The 18,947-nt window shown below is 42.9% G+C and overlaps 1 protein-coding gene across 3 annotated transcripts in view; it reads right to left on the bottom strand.

The window, feature by feature from the left end:
• The window catches only part of LOC121586245 (growth factor receptor-bound protein 10-like), an 81,661-nt gene that overhangs the window by 24,420 nt on the left and 38,294 nt on the right, over positions 1 to 18,947 (bottom strand). For all 3 annotated transcript variants that reach the window (XM_041902788.1, XM_041902789.1, XM_041902790.1), the window contains exons 4-5: positions 4,237 to 4,495; positions 2,897 to 3,029 (exon numbers count right to left, since the gene is read on the bottom strand). In XM_041902788.1, the coding sequence (XP_041758722.1) occupies positions 2,897 to 3,029; positions 4,237 to 4,495 (392 nt within the window). The remainder of the gene's footprint in view (positions 1 to 2,896; positions 3,030 to 4,236; positions 4,496 to 18,947) is intronic.

The following is an 18,947-nucleotide window of genomic DNA, read 5'->3' as shown; positions in this document are numbered from 1 at the left end:
TGCATTGGCCAAGTAATCCAAACAGCAGGTTGAGGCTTGTCTTGCTGGGTAAGTGGAGGGTTAAATATGGCCTGACACATGAGATGTTCCAGACTAAACCACAAGCTCCCTGGCACGCCTCCAACGAGCATTTGTTAACAACACAGTTGCAATTTGTATCTCAAGAGTGCTGCCAGTCAGCGTGCAACACATAGGTGCACACAGACACGGAGGCTATGCGGACACACGCACACACACACACGTATGCAGGCACCAATTTAAGATTACTTCACCCACGTATGGATTAGATACTGGGCTACAGTACAGCAGCCTCTCCTCTCCAGTACCTCTGCCTGCAACGTCCCTCAATTAATGAAATTGAACCCAAACAATTATCTTTGGGGGGTTGAGAAAGATCTAGTCAGAGCCCAGCCAACTGAGTCCTACAAGCAGTTGCAGGAAGAACGTTATCTCTCCCAGCAGCAGCACAGAACTCCTAGTGCTGACTGATCCCATGTAATCCTTCCATGTTCCATTTGGGAACATTCTTTGGGAAGGAGAAACAATAAGCATGCATTGCTTCAATACACGGGGCTCTGAACAATTATGGGCCGTGATTACATGATACTTTGCCTGCGTTCCAAATGGGACTCTCTTCCCTACATAGTGCTCTACTTTCGACCAGAGTTCTATGGGCCCTGATCAAAAGTAGTGCACTATATAGGAAATAGGGTGCCATTTGGCAGGCACACTAAGTCAGCCCGCTGTGGGATCAAGGATGTGCTGCTTCACTCTTGGTGTGGTTTAAGAGCCTGTTAAAACAGACTGCCTCTAGTCTAGAAGCGAGGCAGCACATTTCTGGCACTGGTCACTTTGATCTCCAACTCAGCGCTGCAGAACACATTAACTTCAGATTGTGTTCCAACGCAATTAACCTAAACATGCAGACTAGCCAACATCAGCAAAATACCAACATTTTATTTACAGTGGAAAAAGGTGAACTCTGACCCAAACTCGGGCATTCCTGAATCCCCAGCAGCCAAGTATGATGCTCAGCTGTGGGGGTGATAGAGCACTGCACATCCCTACTAACATGTAGTGAGTTTACTGTGACGTTGATGAGTGGCCTCACATACTCTGCCATGGAATCCCATAAGAAAAGAATACATGTACAATTATGCACATTATATTAATTCTATGTTCTAATTAGCCAATTATTACATTCCATACACAGCCATTACTGTTTATGTAAATCCAAACAATGCGGACGACATCAAGTAGAGCCTCCTTTCGCAATGTCAAGTTCTCCCACTATGCCACCAATGTCAAGTTCTCCCACTATGCCACCAATGTCCAGTTCTCCCACTATGCCACCAATGTCACTCACTAACTGACTGAGTGGCTGCTATTCCAAGCCTCTTACCTCACCATGCGTAAATATGCATCGCCACATTAATGAGCTCAGAGGTATTAACCATATTGCTCATCTCTTGCTCCACACACTCCTACTCCTCTTCTCCTTTCAGCGTGCGTGCGTACCAGCTGTTGAGTTCACAGAAAGATTTAAAAGGATAAAGCGTTGCACACAAGGGGACAGGCGGAGGGAGGGGATGGGAGCGGGAGGTGAACCTGTGTCACCGGTGTGTCAACTTAACAACAGTCTAATAGAAAGAGAAAAGAGGCTAAGCTAAGGAGGACTAGGCACCAGGCATGACGGTGCAGTTTATTAACCCAGTAATAGGGCTGCAGCACAGTTGCGTCACATGCAGTGTCGCTGGCATGCTTAGACCTGTCCCTGATGGTGTGTGGTGTGGGCTGGAACCCAGAGTCTGACTGAATGGTGTTGGATGCCCTTAGACTGCTCTGAGAGCCAGTTATGTGTGTCGCATCCATCCTGGTGCCTTTTAGGACTGATGACTGGTCAGCATACTTCCACTAATTACAGAGAACATTGTGTGCAGACCAGTTGAAGACACAACAACACTAGGGACAGGGTGTCCAGGTCAGTCAGGCTGGCAGCATCAGGATAGGTTAGTATAGTGACTACTGGCTGGTCATGACCCTCGATCTCCAGCTCAGTTAACAGACCATGAAAGACCCTACGCCACCAGGGTTGTCAAAACCAGCCAGTGAACATCCGTCCGTCCATAACGAAACAAGTCAGTTATTTGTTAACACTACCATTTTAAGAGCACGGCTGGGGTGAGACAGCGAGAGAGAGAAAGAGAGAGAGAGCTGGGTCCTTGACTGAGACTTTGAAGGGGAGGCAAATGAAAATCATATGGGCGTCGTGTAACAGATTGCCCAGTGATCCCTGACAGGCCAGGCCAGCCGGCAGCGTTGGCGTGCCTCCACTGCGCGGGGGCTGGGGATGAGAAATGAGAGCCTGTCAGAAAGCGCCCAGAGGTCGGAAAATTCTGTAAACAGCGCAACTTCTCACCAGCCCTACCCTGTCAGCCAGCCAGGCCGGCAGGGTCGGCATGCAGGCAGGCAGGAAGGCAGACAGGCGGACGAACAGACAGATATACACGATTCTAGACGGCAGGCACTGCATGCTGAGAGAGCAAAGCAGAGCCAGCTGTGGAGCAGGGCCCATCTCTACGACCCCCAGCCTCACACGTGCACATACACACAGATGCACAAACGCGCACTCACACAAACACACACTCAGGCAAACTCACACACACTATGCAAAGGTTTTTGGGCAACATATGGGGGACGCAGAGACAAAATGTTGCTGTTTTAAAGCTAGTTTCACTGATTCTGATGAGAGATAATGACCGTGGGAGAAATATACCAAACTGCCATGGTACTGTAAGATGTACGATACTATACTTTAGTTGCCATTTTCATGGACAATCTTCATGGTTACCTCAGCTACCATAGTAAGGACTGAAGAGAAGGGTCTCTGACTTACGTATGTGCCTGAGGGCTGACACGGAGGTAAAGACCCAGGGCTGAGGACAGGAGAGCTGGAGAGCTCGGGAAAGGGGTTGGGGATGGCCGGCAGAGAGGACGTCCGGAGCTGCTGCTCCTCTTCCTGCAGTCTCCTGAGAATCACAACATTCAGGGAGGACATTAACACAGTGAGGGACAGACACAGACAGACAGACTGACTGAAAAGGCTGTTAAGAAGCAGATGAATGCAGATCATGAGGACAGTCTCCCCTGATATAAACCCAATGCTTTGTGGCTGAGTATGAATAATGAATAATCCTTGGTTTCACAGTGAGAGAGAGACTGCTGCCGAGCCGAGGCCTCATGCCCATTTCTCTCTGATCACTGCACTGTGAGCTGATTCTTTCTGCCACACCACAGGAAGATTGCCAGCGTTTTTGGAGCTACTAATTACATGCAATATTCATCAAACCATTATTTCAGGCAGTTTCAAGAGGAAAGTGCCCATTTCATGACCTGCTGCAAGAGCAACAGCCTGTTCATTCACTGTCTGCCTGTCAATAAGAAACCGACTAGGGCGGCGTCCCAAATGGCACCCTATTATTCCATTTATAGTGCATTACTTTTGACCAGGGCCCATAGGGCTCTGGTCAAAAGTAGTACACTATGTAGGGAATAGGGTGCCATTTGGGATGCAGACCCTGACTGTCAATCAGAAACAGACAAGAGTTTGGCTTGGCTTAATCAGATGACTAGCATCTGAATTGAACTGCAGCAGCCAGGCAGATAGCCATCATTAGCATTTCTCTATACTTTCTCCAAACCCGAGCTGGTAAGGGAGGGGAGTTCAAAAGGAGAAGCTTTTGATGTAGTTCCATGTGAGGCAGGAGCAGGGTGTTATTTGGAGGTCAGGACTGAATAATAAGCTGAACCATCTCATTTCAATCCAACAGACAGAATACGCCAACGATATATCTCATTACCAGCCAGTGCCAAACTTTCTCTAGGGATCGAAAATAATGGATGTTACAACTCTGACAGACAGGTTTAGATTTCATTAAGACCTGAGGTGAATAAAAGTTCCTCTCAACTTATGGGAGCAGTAGGCATCCTGTTTCTAGAATAAAAGAGAAATTTAACTTGGTCTCCCCCTCTGCTATGCTATGCTAGGACAGGGGAAAGTGACAGGGGGAGAATGGGTCACAGAGAGGCTGCGGATAGGCAAAACAATGAACTATAATAAGCACATACCTGTCCTCACAGAGCATACTGAGAACATGGTCCCTTGTTTAGATGTGGGGGAATTGTATCTATCGGGGGTGGGTGTGTTGTGTGTATGTGCCAACACAGCAGACATACCTGACGGCGAGGATGTGCATGGGCTGGGAGCGTCGGAGTCTCTGTTTGGGGGAGGTGGGGCTGGGCTGCAGGTCGCTGGGGGAGGTGTGGGGGTGGGGGGGCATGGGGGAGCTGCGGTGGTGGTCGCGGTGCACGTGCACCTGGCCGTTGTGCTGCAGGAGGGGAACTGACTCAGACTGCACGCTGCTGCATGTGGAGTACAGGCTCTCCAACGAGGAGTTCATGTCATTCACCAGCGCCTCCAGGTCCACATCATCTTCTGTAGGGGGAGGAGGGAGAGAATGGAGAGAGAGAGAGGAGAGAGAGTGGGTCTGTGTGAGTGATATTCAGAGACAGACACAAAGTGTGTGTGTGATATATCATATGCACATCCCACATTTCTCTACCGCACCAGGTTGACCTATACTGTTCACGTGCTTATTCCTGCATGTAGGTTACACATGTGTGAGAATCTACTTCTCTCAATACTCCATGCACACCTGTCATCACCAACCAGTCAGGCAGTGTAGCTGAACACACAACACCACTAACATGGCATAGCTTAATCATCATTACCAACCAGTCAGGCATGCTAATTCAGCTGTTGAAACACTCCCTTAGTTAACTACATGTTAATGTTATCAAGGCTCTCTGTATCTCTGGGGAAGACTAGAGAACAAGCCTAGACCTGTAGTCTCAATACTCCCATCTTCCATCCTTCAGCATAATCACTACTGGCCTCAGGGTAAAATAAACCAGACCATTGGTTAAGAGGCACAGAGGTCACTCTCAGAGAGTCAATGGCCGATGGAAGTTGACAGTTCAGTGTTAGGTCCCAAATGGCACCCTATTCCGTATATAATGCACTTTGGGACGTATACTTAGTTTCATTACTGTGGGGGAGTGACTGCAGGGCATGCCATCTCCTAATAATCATAATCTCTGAGACAATGAATACCAGTAATAGAAAAGTACTGATATTTTCTCAAGTTTCCCCTGATGTTACTTTTATTCCCCATTGCTATACTGCAGTTACCTATTTCACCACTAGATGCTGCTCAAACTCTACCATGCAATTCAGGGCTTTGGATGGTCACTGTGGCAATTAGAATGTTCTGCACTGTATGTTATTGTTACCTGGCTGGGCCGGGGTAAGTAGAAAGACCAATGCAATTCTTCATTCATTTATTCTAATGTTGTGGTTTTAATCAATCACTTTGAATGGTGAAATCCATAGCATGTGCAACAGGGCACACCACATTTTCTAAATGTTGCATCATGGCATGGATTTGCATACTATGGATTTGCAAGCCTAAATAGTTTTAATACACATTAATACTCCGAAGGCTTTTCGACCCAAATCTTATAACACCTTCATAATGAACCATTGTATGCATTCTCAAATGTAAAGCATGTAACTATAGCCTAATATTCAAACAAACAATGTGCCATTGAGAACAGTCCCCAGTATCTCCCAACAACCTATGCTGACCCAGGATCCTGGAGAGTTATAGACACACATAGGCTACAGTAGTGTAGTGTACTGTACAGTCTAAAATAGCTTTGTGTTAGGTGAATAGTATTCATGTGTTTTGTAACAAGATAACATAAAGTTATACCTAAGTAGTCAGGCATGTTGTCTACATGCCGTTACATGTGGGGGTGAAACCCTAGAAAGGAAGATCCAATCTGATCAAGATATTTGGGGGCGTGGTTGGATAATAGCCATATTAGATTGTCAACAATAAGCTTATGCCCTAATTTAATAGCTAGAACCGTGACGGGCAAACACTCAAGCAGCAGCGCACACACACACACACACCAACGTGGCAACAGGACCAGGGTTGTTTGTCTTTGACGCTGTGTTTAGAAAATAGGAAAATTGCACTAGTGGGGCTTGGCAGAAGTTTTAGGGACATAAACATCTTTATTTATGCCCGTCAAACAAGCAGCAGTCACAGCAGGCCTGGCCCTACAATATTACTGCCATATATTAGACACTCTTAAAATACCATGAGAGCAGACAGCAGCATTCATCAATTACCCTTGGCTCTGGAGCACGAGGACAACAAGGCAAGCAGAGCCAGGGATTGAAGGATAGGTTGGATGGAATGGGAAGCGACGGAATGAGGATGAAGCATATGGACAACAAAGCTTTAAGAGACTTTGGGTCGTTGAAAAGCGCTATATAAGTCCCATGTAATATTATTATTAGCAAGACAAGCACAGCCAGTGACCGGATGGGTATGTAGCACGAGGACAACAAGCATAGACAGGGATGGGAAGGGATGGAACAGGATGCTCGGGTTCAGGAACAGCAGAGGCTAGTGGGGCACAAGGCTAATAGAAGTCTGTCTGGAATAGAGCCTTGGTCAGGAGTAGAAGGTCTGGTCCGTCAGAAGGTAGATGCAGGGTCAGGGGAGCACTTGAAGGTTTAGACACTATCTAATAATAACTTCCATTACTGCCTGTTATAGGGCACCTGTTCATGTTGTCTCAAATGATGCATATTTTTTACATTTCAAGTAGACCTGAATTAGGCTAAAGAGACTGGACTGTCTAAATGAAGTTGTGACCACAATTATATCTTGTCTAGATCTATCAGTAAAAGTAATTATAGTAGTAGTTATACAACTCCCTCCAGTGCCAGTGGCTAACACTAACCTGACATCCCCATGCAACGTTGTCTCGCTAGTCTAGAGATCCGTCTCACGCAGAGGCCAGAAGAAAGAGAGCGAGAGGGCGCTGTTCAATTTCTTTAAATGGCTAGTCATGCAATCTGAATGCTGAATACCTTATTAAGAGCAGTCGTCTCACTCTCTGATTAAATCAATCAGCAGCATTTTTAGAACACCTCGTTCAGGTTTCAGGCTTATTTTGATTTGGCTGAATGATACATTAGAATATAATAGCCTCTTAGAAAAAAATATAAACTATTAAACCCAAGACTTAAAAAGAACTGATATTTGCATAAGATGGAGGGAATGTTGGAACGTAACTAACGAAATTACAGTTAACGAAAATGTACGCTTAATTCAGTATAAACTAAAGTATAGAATTTATTATACAAGAGACAAAATTCACAAATTCTACAGCACAATGGCAAAGTCATGTCTTAAGTGTAAAACTAACAATGACTCAATAATCCATGCCTTCTGGGAATGGTAAAGTCCAAAAGTTATGGGTGGAGTTTGAAAGTTGTCTGTCAGAAGTATTACAATGTAAATGTACTTTAATCCGTCTGTCTGCATAATTCAAGACATGTCATATGAGGGTGCAGTGAGATACACGATGGGTTGGACAATACTTTTCTCGTCAATCATCTTGAAAAAACATATACTTAAAAACTGGAAATCAACCCATCCTCAATCGTTAACACAATGGAAAGGTCAAATGCTTTATTATCTAAATGTTGAAAGTGCGTGGGCGACAGAGAGAAACTAAATGGTTCAGTGAGGCCATGTGGCGAAGAGTGATGCGGGTGCTGGAGATGGGGGTGTGAGCAGGTGGATCTGGGAAGGATGATGTTTGTGTGTGTTTGTATGCTGTCGTTTGTATGTGTATGTTTGTATTGTCAAAAATATATAATCTTACAAAAAGAAAATAATAATAATAATAATAATAATATAATAGCCTACATACTGTCCTGGGATCAAATGGTATTTGTTTTCTGTCAAATACTTTAGCTGCGCTTGACTGAGGTTGCCTAGCACAATGGAACCAAGGCAATAGTCCCAAAAGTGCAAACCCTGCCCATCCAGACAGGTTTAATCAAACGCTCAATGTATTTGAAAGAAAACAAATATTAATTGAACCCATGTCATACTCCTACTCCTACACATATGCTCGCTCAGTCAGTCTAGCAGAGCGTCCATCCAACTGTAAGTCTGACAGCCCCTCACTGTCTCTCAGTAGGGCAACAACAGTCACAGACAGATCCCTATTCAGGTTATTGTCTGTCCTGTTTGTATTCCCTATACAGAACACTACTTTTGACCAGGGGCCATAGGGCTCTGGTCAAAAGTAGAGCACTACATAGGCAATAGGGTGCCAGTTGGGACACACACTTTGTCTGTACTGTAGAGGCCAAGCCGGGGCTGGTGGGGGGACGTAGCGGTTAGCATAAAGCCCTCCACCGCGACGCATTGGTTCCCCCGCTCTCTCTCAGCATTCCAGCCCGTCTGCTTCAACAGGACCTTTTCACTGTCTATTATTAATTTGTAAAAGGGAAAAGGCAGACAAGCCCTGGTGATAACTCCATAAAAGCTGTTTGGGATGTTTCCGATGTTTAGCAGACCATTATATGGACCGAATTCCATATGGCTTTTCTTTACAACCACTCAGGAATGTATGTATTCATTATAATCTTCCTATCTGAATTCATTATGAGTGGCGTCGTCACAACCAAATTCCCCCCCACCCTTTCCCAATGTTCTTGTGCTACACAAACCTACTAAACTAAAGGAAAAGAGTATGCGTGATAGTTTTTGCCCTAGATAATATTAGTTGCTCTTATGAGGAGTTTGGGATAACAAATCAAAACGTACTCTACTAAAAGTGATGTGTTGACAACGTAGCCCAGTCCCTCTAACCAGCCACTGTCAATTAGCATTCAGATGTGTAGAAAACAAAGGGAACTGGGGTGGCTGGGAGTCGGGAAATGGCACAACGTCATTGGGGTGTGACGAGGTGACCGGACGATAGGAAGACAACACAGGGGAAAATGGCCCACGTGAAAGGAATCAGCGGACCCATTCTTTCACAGTTCACACAGATACAGTCTTAACTGTACAGCGTGGTTCTACAGTGGATAGGACAATACATAGTGGCAGTACACACCCACTGAGGACATGAGGGGTGGAGAAAAAATAAAGCAAAAATCAAAGCCCAATCAGAATGAGCAGAAGCCTGTTCTTGGGAAACACTTAAATCAGCGTATATAATTTACAGTGGGGAAAAAAAGTATTTAGTCAGCCACCAATTGTGCAAGTTCTCCCACTTAAAAAGATGAGAGAGGCCTGTAATTTTCATCATAGGTACACGTCAACTATGACAGACAAATTGAGATTTTTTTTCTCCAGAAAATCACATTGTAGGATTTTTAATGAATTTATTTGCAAATTATGGTGGAAAATAAGTATTTGGTCACCTACAAACAAGCAAGATTTCTGGCTCTCACAGACCTGTAACTTATTCTTTAAGAGGCTCCTCTGTCCTCCACTCGTTACCTGTATTAATGGCACCTGTTTGAACTTGTTATCAGTATAAAAGACACCTGTCCACAACCTCAAACAGTCACACTCCAAACTCCACTATGGCCAAGACCAAAGAGCTGTCAAAGGACACCAGAAACAAAATTGTAGACCTGCACCAGGCTGGGAAGACTGAATCTGCAATAGGTAAGCAGCTTGGTTTGAAGAAATCAACTGTGGGAGCAATTATTAGGAAATGGAAGACCACTGATAATCTCCCTCGATCTGGGGCTCCACGCAAGATCTCACCCCGTGGGGTCAAAATGATCACAAGAACGGTGAGCAAAAATCCCAGAACCACACAGTGAATGACCTGCAGAGAGCTGGGACCAAAGTAACAAAGCCTACCATCAGTAACACACTACGCCGCCAGGGACTCAAATCCTGCAGTGCCAGACGTGTCCCCCTGCTTAAGCCAGTACATGTCCAGGCCCGTCTGAAGTTTGCTAGAGTGCATTTGGATGATCCAGAAGAGGATTGGGAGAATGTCATATGGTCAGATGAAACCAAAATATAACTTTTTGGTAAAAACTCAACTCGTCGTGTTTGGAGGACAAAGAATGCTGAATTGCATCCAAAGAACACCATACCTACTGTGAAGCATGGGGGTGGAAACATCATGCTTTGGGGCTGTTTTTCTGTAAAGGGACCAGGACAACTGATCCGTGTAAAGGAAAGAATGAATGGGGCCATGTATCGTGAGATTTTGAGTGAAAACCTCCTTCCATCAGCAAGGGCATTGAAGATGAAACGTGGCTGGGTCTTTCAGCATGACAATGATCCCAAACACACCGCCCGGGCAACGAAGGAGTGGCTTCGTAAGAAGCATTTCAAGGTCCTGGAGTGGCCTAGCCAGTCTCCAGATCTCAACCCCATAGAAAATCTTTGGAGGGAGTTGAAAGTCAGTGTTGCCCAGCGACAGCCCCAAAACATCACTGCTCTAGAGGAGATCTGCATGGAGAAATGGGCCAAAATACCAGCAACAGTGTGTGAAAACCTTGTGAAGACTTACAGAAAACGTTTGACCTGTGTCATTGCCAACAAAGGGTATACAACAAAGTATTGAGAAACTTTTGTTATTGACCAAATACTAATTTTCCACCATAACTTTCCGCAAATAAATTCATTAAAAATCCTACAATGTGATTTTCTGGATTTTTTCTCTCTCATTTTGTCTGTCATAGTTGACGTGTACCTATGATGAAAATTACAGGCCTCTCTCATCTTTTTAAGTGGGAGAACTTGCACAATTGGTGGCTGACTAAATACTTTTTTTCCCCACTGTACATCAGCTACCATAATCTCAAAAGAGCCACCCTCCTCACCACTAAAACCTTCTCTTTCATCTGAGGAATGCGTGCTTGGATATTGCCTGCTCCAGATTTCATCAAAACCTGAGCGCCAGCCGGGGCTACAAGCCAGGGCCTATGACTCTCACCAAAGCATAAAGGAATAACTTTGGGAACAGAATTTAAATTTGGATACTTGAAATATAAGTTAACTTCTCAACTAGAAAGTGGATTATTGGAGTGCATTGGTACCATTGATAGGATTTATTACCTAGCAACTGTGTCTGTCTGGGACTGCCATCAGTCTTGTTCGTCCCAAATGGCACACTATGGCCCTTAGGGCTCTGTTCAAAAGTAGTACACCATATAGGGAAGAGGGTGCCATTTGGGACAGGGTGCCATTTTGAGTATAGGCCTATGCTTCAGTCCTATAGTTCAGCCCTATGCTTCAGCCTAGGGTTGCAAAGGGAGGGTATATTACTGGAAAATGTCCAAGTTTACCAGTAAACTACCAGAATGTTGGTATCTTTCAAGGATTTTATGTAATCTATCACAATAAATCTAGTGGCCGTTTTGGGTACTTCAGATTATCACAGGTGTCTAATTATCTCTGGCCTTTTACATAAAAATGTTTTATTTTTTAGTCATTTAGCAGCCGCTTTTATCCGAGCAACTGTATTTTCAAAATGGTCCCCGTGGGAATTGAACCCACAACCCTGCAAGTGCCATTCTCTACCAAGTGAGCCACAAAGAACTCTGGCCTTATCACTTAAATTATATTTAAAAAATGTAAAATAAAAAATAGAATGAAAAAGATGTAAAACATTATCCTAAATATAAACCATCAACTTAGTGAATACCATTGGTGTTTAATATGAGGTTTTCAGCATGAAATATCCTGGTATACACCTTACACTGTATGTAGCCTGGAAACAAGGGCTCAGTCAATTTGTTGCCTTTCAACTTCTGGCGCATTGACACACTGCTGGTAATGTCGTTAAATATAAATTATACTGAACCAAAATATAAACACAACCTGCAACAATTCAAAGATTGAGGATATGAGGAAATCAGTCAATTGAAATAAATAAATTAGGCCCTAATCTATGGATTTCACATGACTGGGAATATAGATATGCATCTGTTGGTCACAGATACCTTAAAAAAAAGTGTATTTCTGTGCATTCGGATTGCCATCGATAAAATGCAATTGTGTTCATTGTCCGTAGCTTATGCCTGCCCATTCCATAACCCCACCGCCACCATGGGCACTCTGTTCACAACGTTGACATCAGCAAACCGCTCGCCCATACGACGCCATACACATGGTCTGCGGTTATGAAGCCAGTTGGACGTACTTCCAAATTCTGTAAAACGACGTTGGAGGCGGCTTATGGTAGAGAAATTAACATTCAATTCTCTGGCAACAATTCTGGTGGACATTCCTGCAATCAGCATGCCAATTGCATGCTCCCTCAAAACTTCTGTGGCATTATGTTGTGTGACAAAATGGCACGTTTTACAGTGGCCTTTTATTGTCCCCAGCACAAGGTGCACCTGTGTAATGATCATGCTGTTTAATCAGCTTCTTGATATGCCACACCTGTCAGGTGGATGGATTATCTTGGCAGAGGAGAAATACTCATTAACAGGGATATACATTTCAGAGAAATAAGCTTTTTGTGCATATGGAAAATATTTTATTTCAGATCATGAAACATGGGACAAACACTTTACATGCTGTGTTTATATATCTGTTCAGTGTACATATGTTAAAACTATTAAATAATGTACACAGAATTTGAAAGATATGGTAATTCTCTGGTGAGGAAAATTATTTTAAAAAACAAACATTTTTTTTGACGTAGAGCTGGGAATTGCCAGGGACCTCACGATAAGATAATAATACAATACTTAAGTGCCGATACTATATGTATTGCGATTCTCACGATTCTATATGTATTTGCGATTCGATACTGCGATTTTATTGCGATTTGATGTTCCAAACATATTGCTCACTATATGTCTGCTGCAGAGAGAAAAGAGAGAACATGAGAAAATGAGTTTTGATCAGTCATGGAAATAAATGTGCTGAAAACATGTTGGCTCACTATTTAAAAAGAAGATGGAGAACAGGCTATAGGATGTTCAAAAAAAATAACAATATCGATTTTTGGAGTCAAAGTATCGATATAATATCATATAATATCTTCCGAAATAATATGTACCTGTATACATTTTTTCCCATATCACTAATATAAATCACTACGATGACGACATTAGCAATGTTAGCATTCCCATAGACTTCGCTAGCTAGCTATGTGGCACAACAGATTGCAAATATCCTAATGTTTTCTACATAAAAACATCTTGGCATTGTTTCTGTCCTTCGTCAATGGTATTCTGTTTGTAACAACATCGTCTTTCAAGTATTGCTCTTTGATTGAAAAGGGAAATAGCCTGTGTGGACAACGACAATAAGATATAGTTTAAATACGCCAGCTAGCTAACCATCCATGTTAAGTCTATGGGAATGCTAACATCGGCGTCATCGTGCTTATAGTACATTAATACAAATGCAAAAAATAAATCAATAATTTTCCTCAACAGATAATTAACACATCTATCAAATTATGTGCATGTTATTTAATAGTTTAGAAAAATGTAATTCATATTTAACGACATCTCCACCCTGGGTTTGTTTGTCAATGCGCAGGAAATTGAAAGACAAATGTGTTCGAAATGGCTCGGGTCAAATAGGCGAGGCTACATAAGGTGAATACAGTATCACTACAGCAAGCAGACCATGCAGAAGGGAGGTTCTCAATAAGGACAGTTACAAACTACCCTCTAATGGAACTAAACTGCAAAATAATTAAAACGTCGGCCTATATGACAAAGTAAATACAACTTCATAAACAAGCATATAGACTCGCCAAGTACATTTACCCGAAATTTGATTAGGTGAAATAGTGCTGCCACAGTAAACAAACAGTATATAGACGATAAACATAATATACAGACAGAATACACTCAGTGACCAGTTTATTAGGTACGCCAGAACAGCCTGAATTCTTCGGGGCATGGATTCTACACAAGGTGTCGGAAAACGTTCGTTCTTCAATTGGTATCAAGCAACCTGTACCAGGCAGGATGAGTCCATCATGCCAGGATTTTTGCTTACGCCAAATTCTGACTCTTACGCCAAATCCTGACACCACTGTTGTACTGAGCCGTTATTTGCCTGTTTGTGGCCCACCTATTAGCTTGCATGATTCTTGCCAATCTCCTTTGACCGCTCTCATCAACAAGCTTTTTTCATTTGCGAAAATTTATAAAAACCTGTTTTCGCTTTGTCGTTATGGGGTATTGTGTGTAGATTGATGAGGAAAACAAGTAATTTATTCCATTTTAGAATAAGGCTCTAATGTAACAAAATGTGTAAAAGGTCAACGGGTCTGAATACTTTCCGAATGCACTATATGTGCAAGAATGTGCATAGATAGTACAATGAGCAAAGTACAGTTCTAGGACGTTAGTGCAGGGTGTGTTGTCCGTGAATGTGTAGTGCTGGTTGGTGAGGGCCACAACGCGGGGGAAGAAGCTGTTCAGGTGGTGGGAGGTTTTTGTTGTGATTGACCTGAACCATTTGCCAGAAGAGAATGTCTTTCTAACAGACAAAGGGTGGGACGGATCGGCTATGATCTTTCCTGCACGCTTTGCCCTGGAGTCGAGCAGGTCCTCGATTGAGGGCAGTTAGCAGCCGATGACTCTCTCAGCAGACCGGACAATCCACTGCAGTTTGCCCTTGGAGCAAGGCAGACGCATTCCCGAACCATGATCGAGGAGGTGAGGATGGACTCGATGATGGCCATGTAGAACAGAATCAGTATTGGCGTTGAGAGGTTCAATTTCTTCAGCTGATGCAAGAAGTAAATTTGCTGGTGTGCCTTGGTGATTGCTGTGATGACTTGAGGTTCTGGGAGATGATGGTCCCGTGCTTACAGCTGAGCCATTGATTTCAAGGGGGAGAGGTGGTGAGGGATGTTTCCTGATGTCCATCTCCACGGTTTTGAGAGTGTTCAACTCCAGGCCATCATTCGGTCAACCTCTTTCCGGTACATGGACTCATCACCATTGGAGATAAGGCCCACCAGGGTGGTGTCATCTTCAAACTTGAGTAGCTTGACAGACGCATCGTTGGAGGTGCAGTCATTGTTGTAGAGTGAGTAGAGGAGACGCAACCATGCGATGGTCCCTTGCTGAGGGATAGAGAGTCTGAGAGGTGTTTCTCCAGCTTCACGTATTGTGTCCTGTTGGTCAGGAAATCGGTGATCCACCGACAGCTGGAGTCAGATACGTTCAGCTGTTGAGTTTGTCTTGCAACCACTTTGGGATGATGATGTTAAGGCCTCATAGAAGTGAGAGAAAGAAATCCAAATGAAGTGTTTTGGTGATGGGGGGGTGGGACCTGGAGAAGAATGCCTTGCCAGGCCTAGCCCAACCCCTCCCTGGGCCTGCCATGTCTGGATCACAACAACCCTGCTGAAGAGGGGCCCCTGACATTCAGCCTCAGCATATAGCTATGTCCTCCAGATTAAGTCCCAAATGGCTTCCTATTCCCTTAATAGTGCACTACTTTTGACCAGAGCCCTATGAGCCCTATAGTGCATTACATAGGGAATAGTGTGCCATTTGGGACCCCAGCCTCCTCCAGTCCACCATGACTTATCTCCTTATGCAATAACTGAAGGCTGCATCGAGATTCTCCACACTTCTCCCAAAGTGTGAACATGCACAATCCTCGTCATGGATTTAAAAGCATTGCATTGGTGTAAAGATTGGCTGGAGAGGGAGTGCCCACCATTGTTCAATCCATGATGGGGAGTGGGGAGTGAGCAAGTTGGTGGAGAATGAGGATGAGATCCTGCTGCTCACAAACAGCCTAGCCAGGGGAGCAGCAGCAGTGTCTGCGTCCCAAATGGCACCCTATCCTTATAGTGCACTACTTTTGACCAGAGCAGTGCCCATAAGGCTCCGGTCAAAAGAAGTGCACTAAATAGGAAATAGGGTCCATTTGGGATGCAGGCAGCAGTGTTTATCTGATCTCTCCTGCTAATCTCTCTCCCACCTGCCCAGCCCATCTCATGGGAATGTATGGGAGCAAGAGGAGGAACCAATCATTTTGAAGAAAGGGGAGCGTCCCATGGGGTTTCTTTAAGAATGGAGCCCAAACACATTATTCACTGCATACCACAGTCCTGTATGATAAACATCTCTTATTAACCCTTCACCGACCAGACCACACCTGGCCTTCAGTGTAGCCTATGTATGAACATAGCAAATAGTAAGTCAATAGTTAAAGCAACAACACTGAACTAGTGAACTGTGAAAGGCTGCAAAGGCGATGAATACTAGACTACTACTGGACTGGTAAATAGGACTTAAGAAATTATGGCAAAACTACCACACCAGAGACTTAAAATCTTTGGTCCCATTAACAGCACAACACAACACCATGCTCCCCATACACAGTAACAGCGCAAAACCCAAATAATCTTTCACCTCATTTCAGCCTAGTACTAATTCTCGCTACTGACGTACTTAATTATCTGAAAAATTATAATCTGCAACAGGATTTAGCCATGTCAACAAAACTGCACCTTGACAACAAGACATTTCTTAACACAACAATGTTATAAAATCTTATAATAACATGTCATAACATACCCGGGTCAGTTTGTACAGTACATTTGTGTGTGATGACAAATTATAACAGTCCTTTTCAAAGCAAACCTACAATAAACAGCTTCAATCCCTGAAATATCAAATTATTCAGGGTGCCGTTTCAACAAAAGCCTGTTGTTCTTTCTGCCTAAGCACCAATGAGGTTTATGACAAACACACAAAGTAGGTCTTAGCCCTCAGCTCTATTAAAATCCTATAAGCACAAGTGTGGGTTTTGGGGAAAAGGAGTTCCGAACTTCACAGAGGATTATAGCACTACAACAATGCCAGAAATATGTTCCAGAAATATGTATGAGCTTCTGATATCATAAACATTGTGCTATGGATTTAGGGATGGCTATGAGTAATTGAGTACTCGAATACTCAAACTGATGTGATCTTTAACCAGAGGCAAACAAATTATCTAATGCTGTGTGGCGACAAAGCGTTAGGCACATCTCTCTCCATGCACACTCTTCTGCCAAGTTGTGCTACTTCATTGATTTCATGGTGTGAATTGTTTGTCAATGTTAATGAATTCCCTGCTATATATCAAAAGTATAACCAGTAGTACATGTAGGCTACCGTTAATCATTGCAGATATAATTTTTTTGGGCCCGCGCTACAGATGGCTTTATCAGTCCGCTAATACAGGACTAATAAAGGCCCAGTGCACTACTTTAGTGAAAATATATTTTAAAAAATTATATACATTCTTTTTATTTCTTTTTCTTTTTCAGGGGGTGCTGCAGCACCTTCAGCACCCCTACTTCCTGTGGCTATGTACAGTGGGGAAAAAAGTATTTAGTCAGCCACCAATTGTGCAAGTAGACCAAATACTTATTTTCCACCATAATTTGCAAATAAATTCATAAAAAATCCTACAATGTGATTTTCTGGGAAAAAATTCTCATTTTGTCTGTCATAGTTGACGTGTACCTATGATGAAAATTACAGGCCTCTCTCATCTTTTTAAGTGGGAGAACTTGCACAATTGGGGGCTGACTAAATACTTTTTCCCCCACTGTATGTCTGTCTGGTTTCTCCATCTTGTCACTATTGTGTGAACGCCCACGCTTGAGTGCGCACAGATGTAGGCTATACCTGGCCTGAGTGCCAGGATAGGCGTCGGCGTTAGAGTTCAGAAATCTGCATTTTCAAAACGCTGCATTTTATGTTGAAAGTCAGTGTTTTTTTTATTCAGTAGTGATATAGTTTTCCTTCACAGAAATTCCATTAGTGCAACACATTCGTCAGAAAATAGCTTAATTTTCATCAGATGACAACAGAAGTGCAACGCTATTTCGTTAGCAGCCACACAAGTAAATGAGCTTACAATGAAAAATAACGTTTTTTTGGGCAAAAAACGATGCATGGCCATCATACTGTATTTCTAATGTTTATCATAGAAATAATGTAGCCAGCCATTTCCTAATCTAATGTTTTGCTTGAAGTTAATCTTGCATTTTACCAGAGAAAAGGAGGCTACACCAAGAAAAGTAGCTACACATCTGTCAGAGCACTGTCTGCTGATAGAACGCCAGTTAGTGAATTCTCATTCAAGTGCAAAAGCGCAACTGAAGCACAAAATTAGTCTGACGCCGAGCAGAAATTACAATAATATACATTTTGGATCTGCGTTTAAAAAATGCAGCAAGATATTTCTTATGCGTTTTACCCTTTTTTTTTGGCGTAACAAAATGGGGGAAAGCAGCAGCAGAAATCTCGCATCACATATTTTGCCAGCTGTGAGTGACGCCGCCAGAGCCGAGCAGATAACACAGCTCTATGGTTTCAATGAATGATTCTCACATGACACTTGTTTTTTATTGAATGAATATATATGGGGCAATTTAGCAATTAGAACTTATCTGTAATGGTTATGAAAAATTAGACATTGTTGCACGCTGTTGACATACAGATAAATGTGCACATATTTTTTTCCCAGTCTGGGCCTTGTGTACTAAAAATATTGTTTGTTTTTTATTAGAGTACCCGAACAGTAAAAAAAAAAAATTGCGTTATCAAAGGGTCTATATTAATAATATTGACCAATGTTGAAATGTATAGTTTCAACGGTCTAAACAATGAACAGTTGCCTTTTTTGGTATTTTAAAAAAATGTTGGCCATTCTTTACTTATTTTTTACAAAGCGTTCTCTCATATTACTATATATAATTTGTAATGGAACTATACAAAGTTTCACTGTGAAAATTATTTTATCTTTTTCCCCATTCATACGTTGTTCTTCATCCTAGATTCCAGTGCAGTGCTCTCCCTTGACAGTGAAAAATGTATAATGTAATTTCTGCTCCATTTATTTCCATGACAGCACCAAGCTTTCTCATCCACTACGAGACAGTTCAAAAACCTTCAAGCTTTACCTCCCATGCTGGGGCAATATGTGCGTAAATCTCATGCTCCGATTATCATGGATGACATTTGTATAGCACAATTAGAATGA

Source organism: Coregonus clupeaformis, chromosome 17 (assembly GCF_020615455.1).
Source record: "Coregonus clupeaformis isolate EN_2021a chromosome 17, ASM2061545v1, whole genome shotgun sequence".
In the NCBI taxonomy this organism is placed as follows: domain Eukaryota; kingdom Metazoa; phylum Chordata; class Actinopteri; order Salmoniformes; family Salmonidae; genus Coregonus; species Coregonus clupeaformis.
The sequence above is the reverse complement of the archived record's forward strand: the minus strand, read 5'-3'. Positions and strand labels throughout refer to the sequence as shown.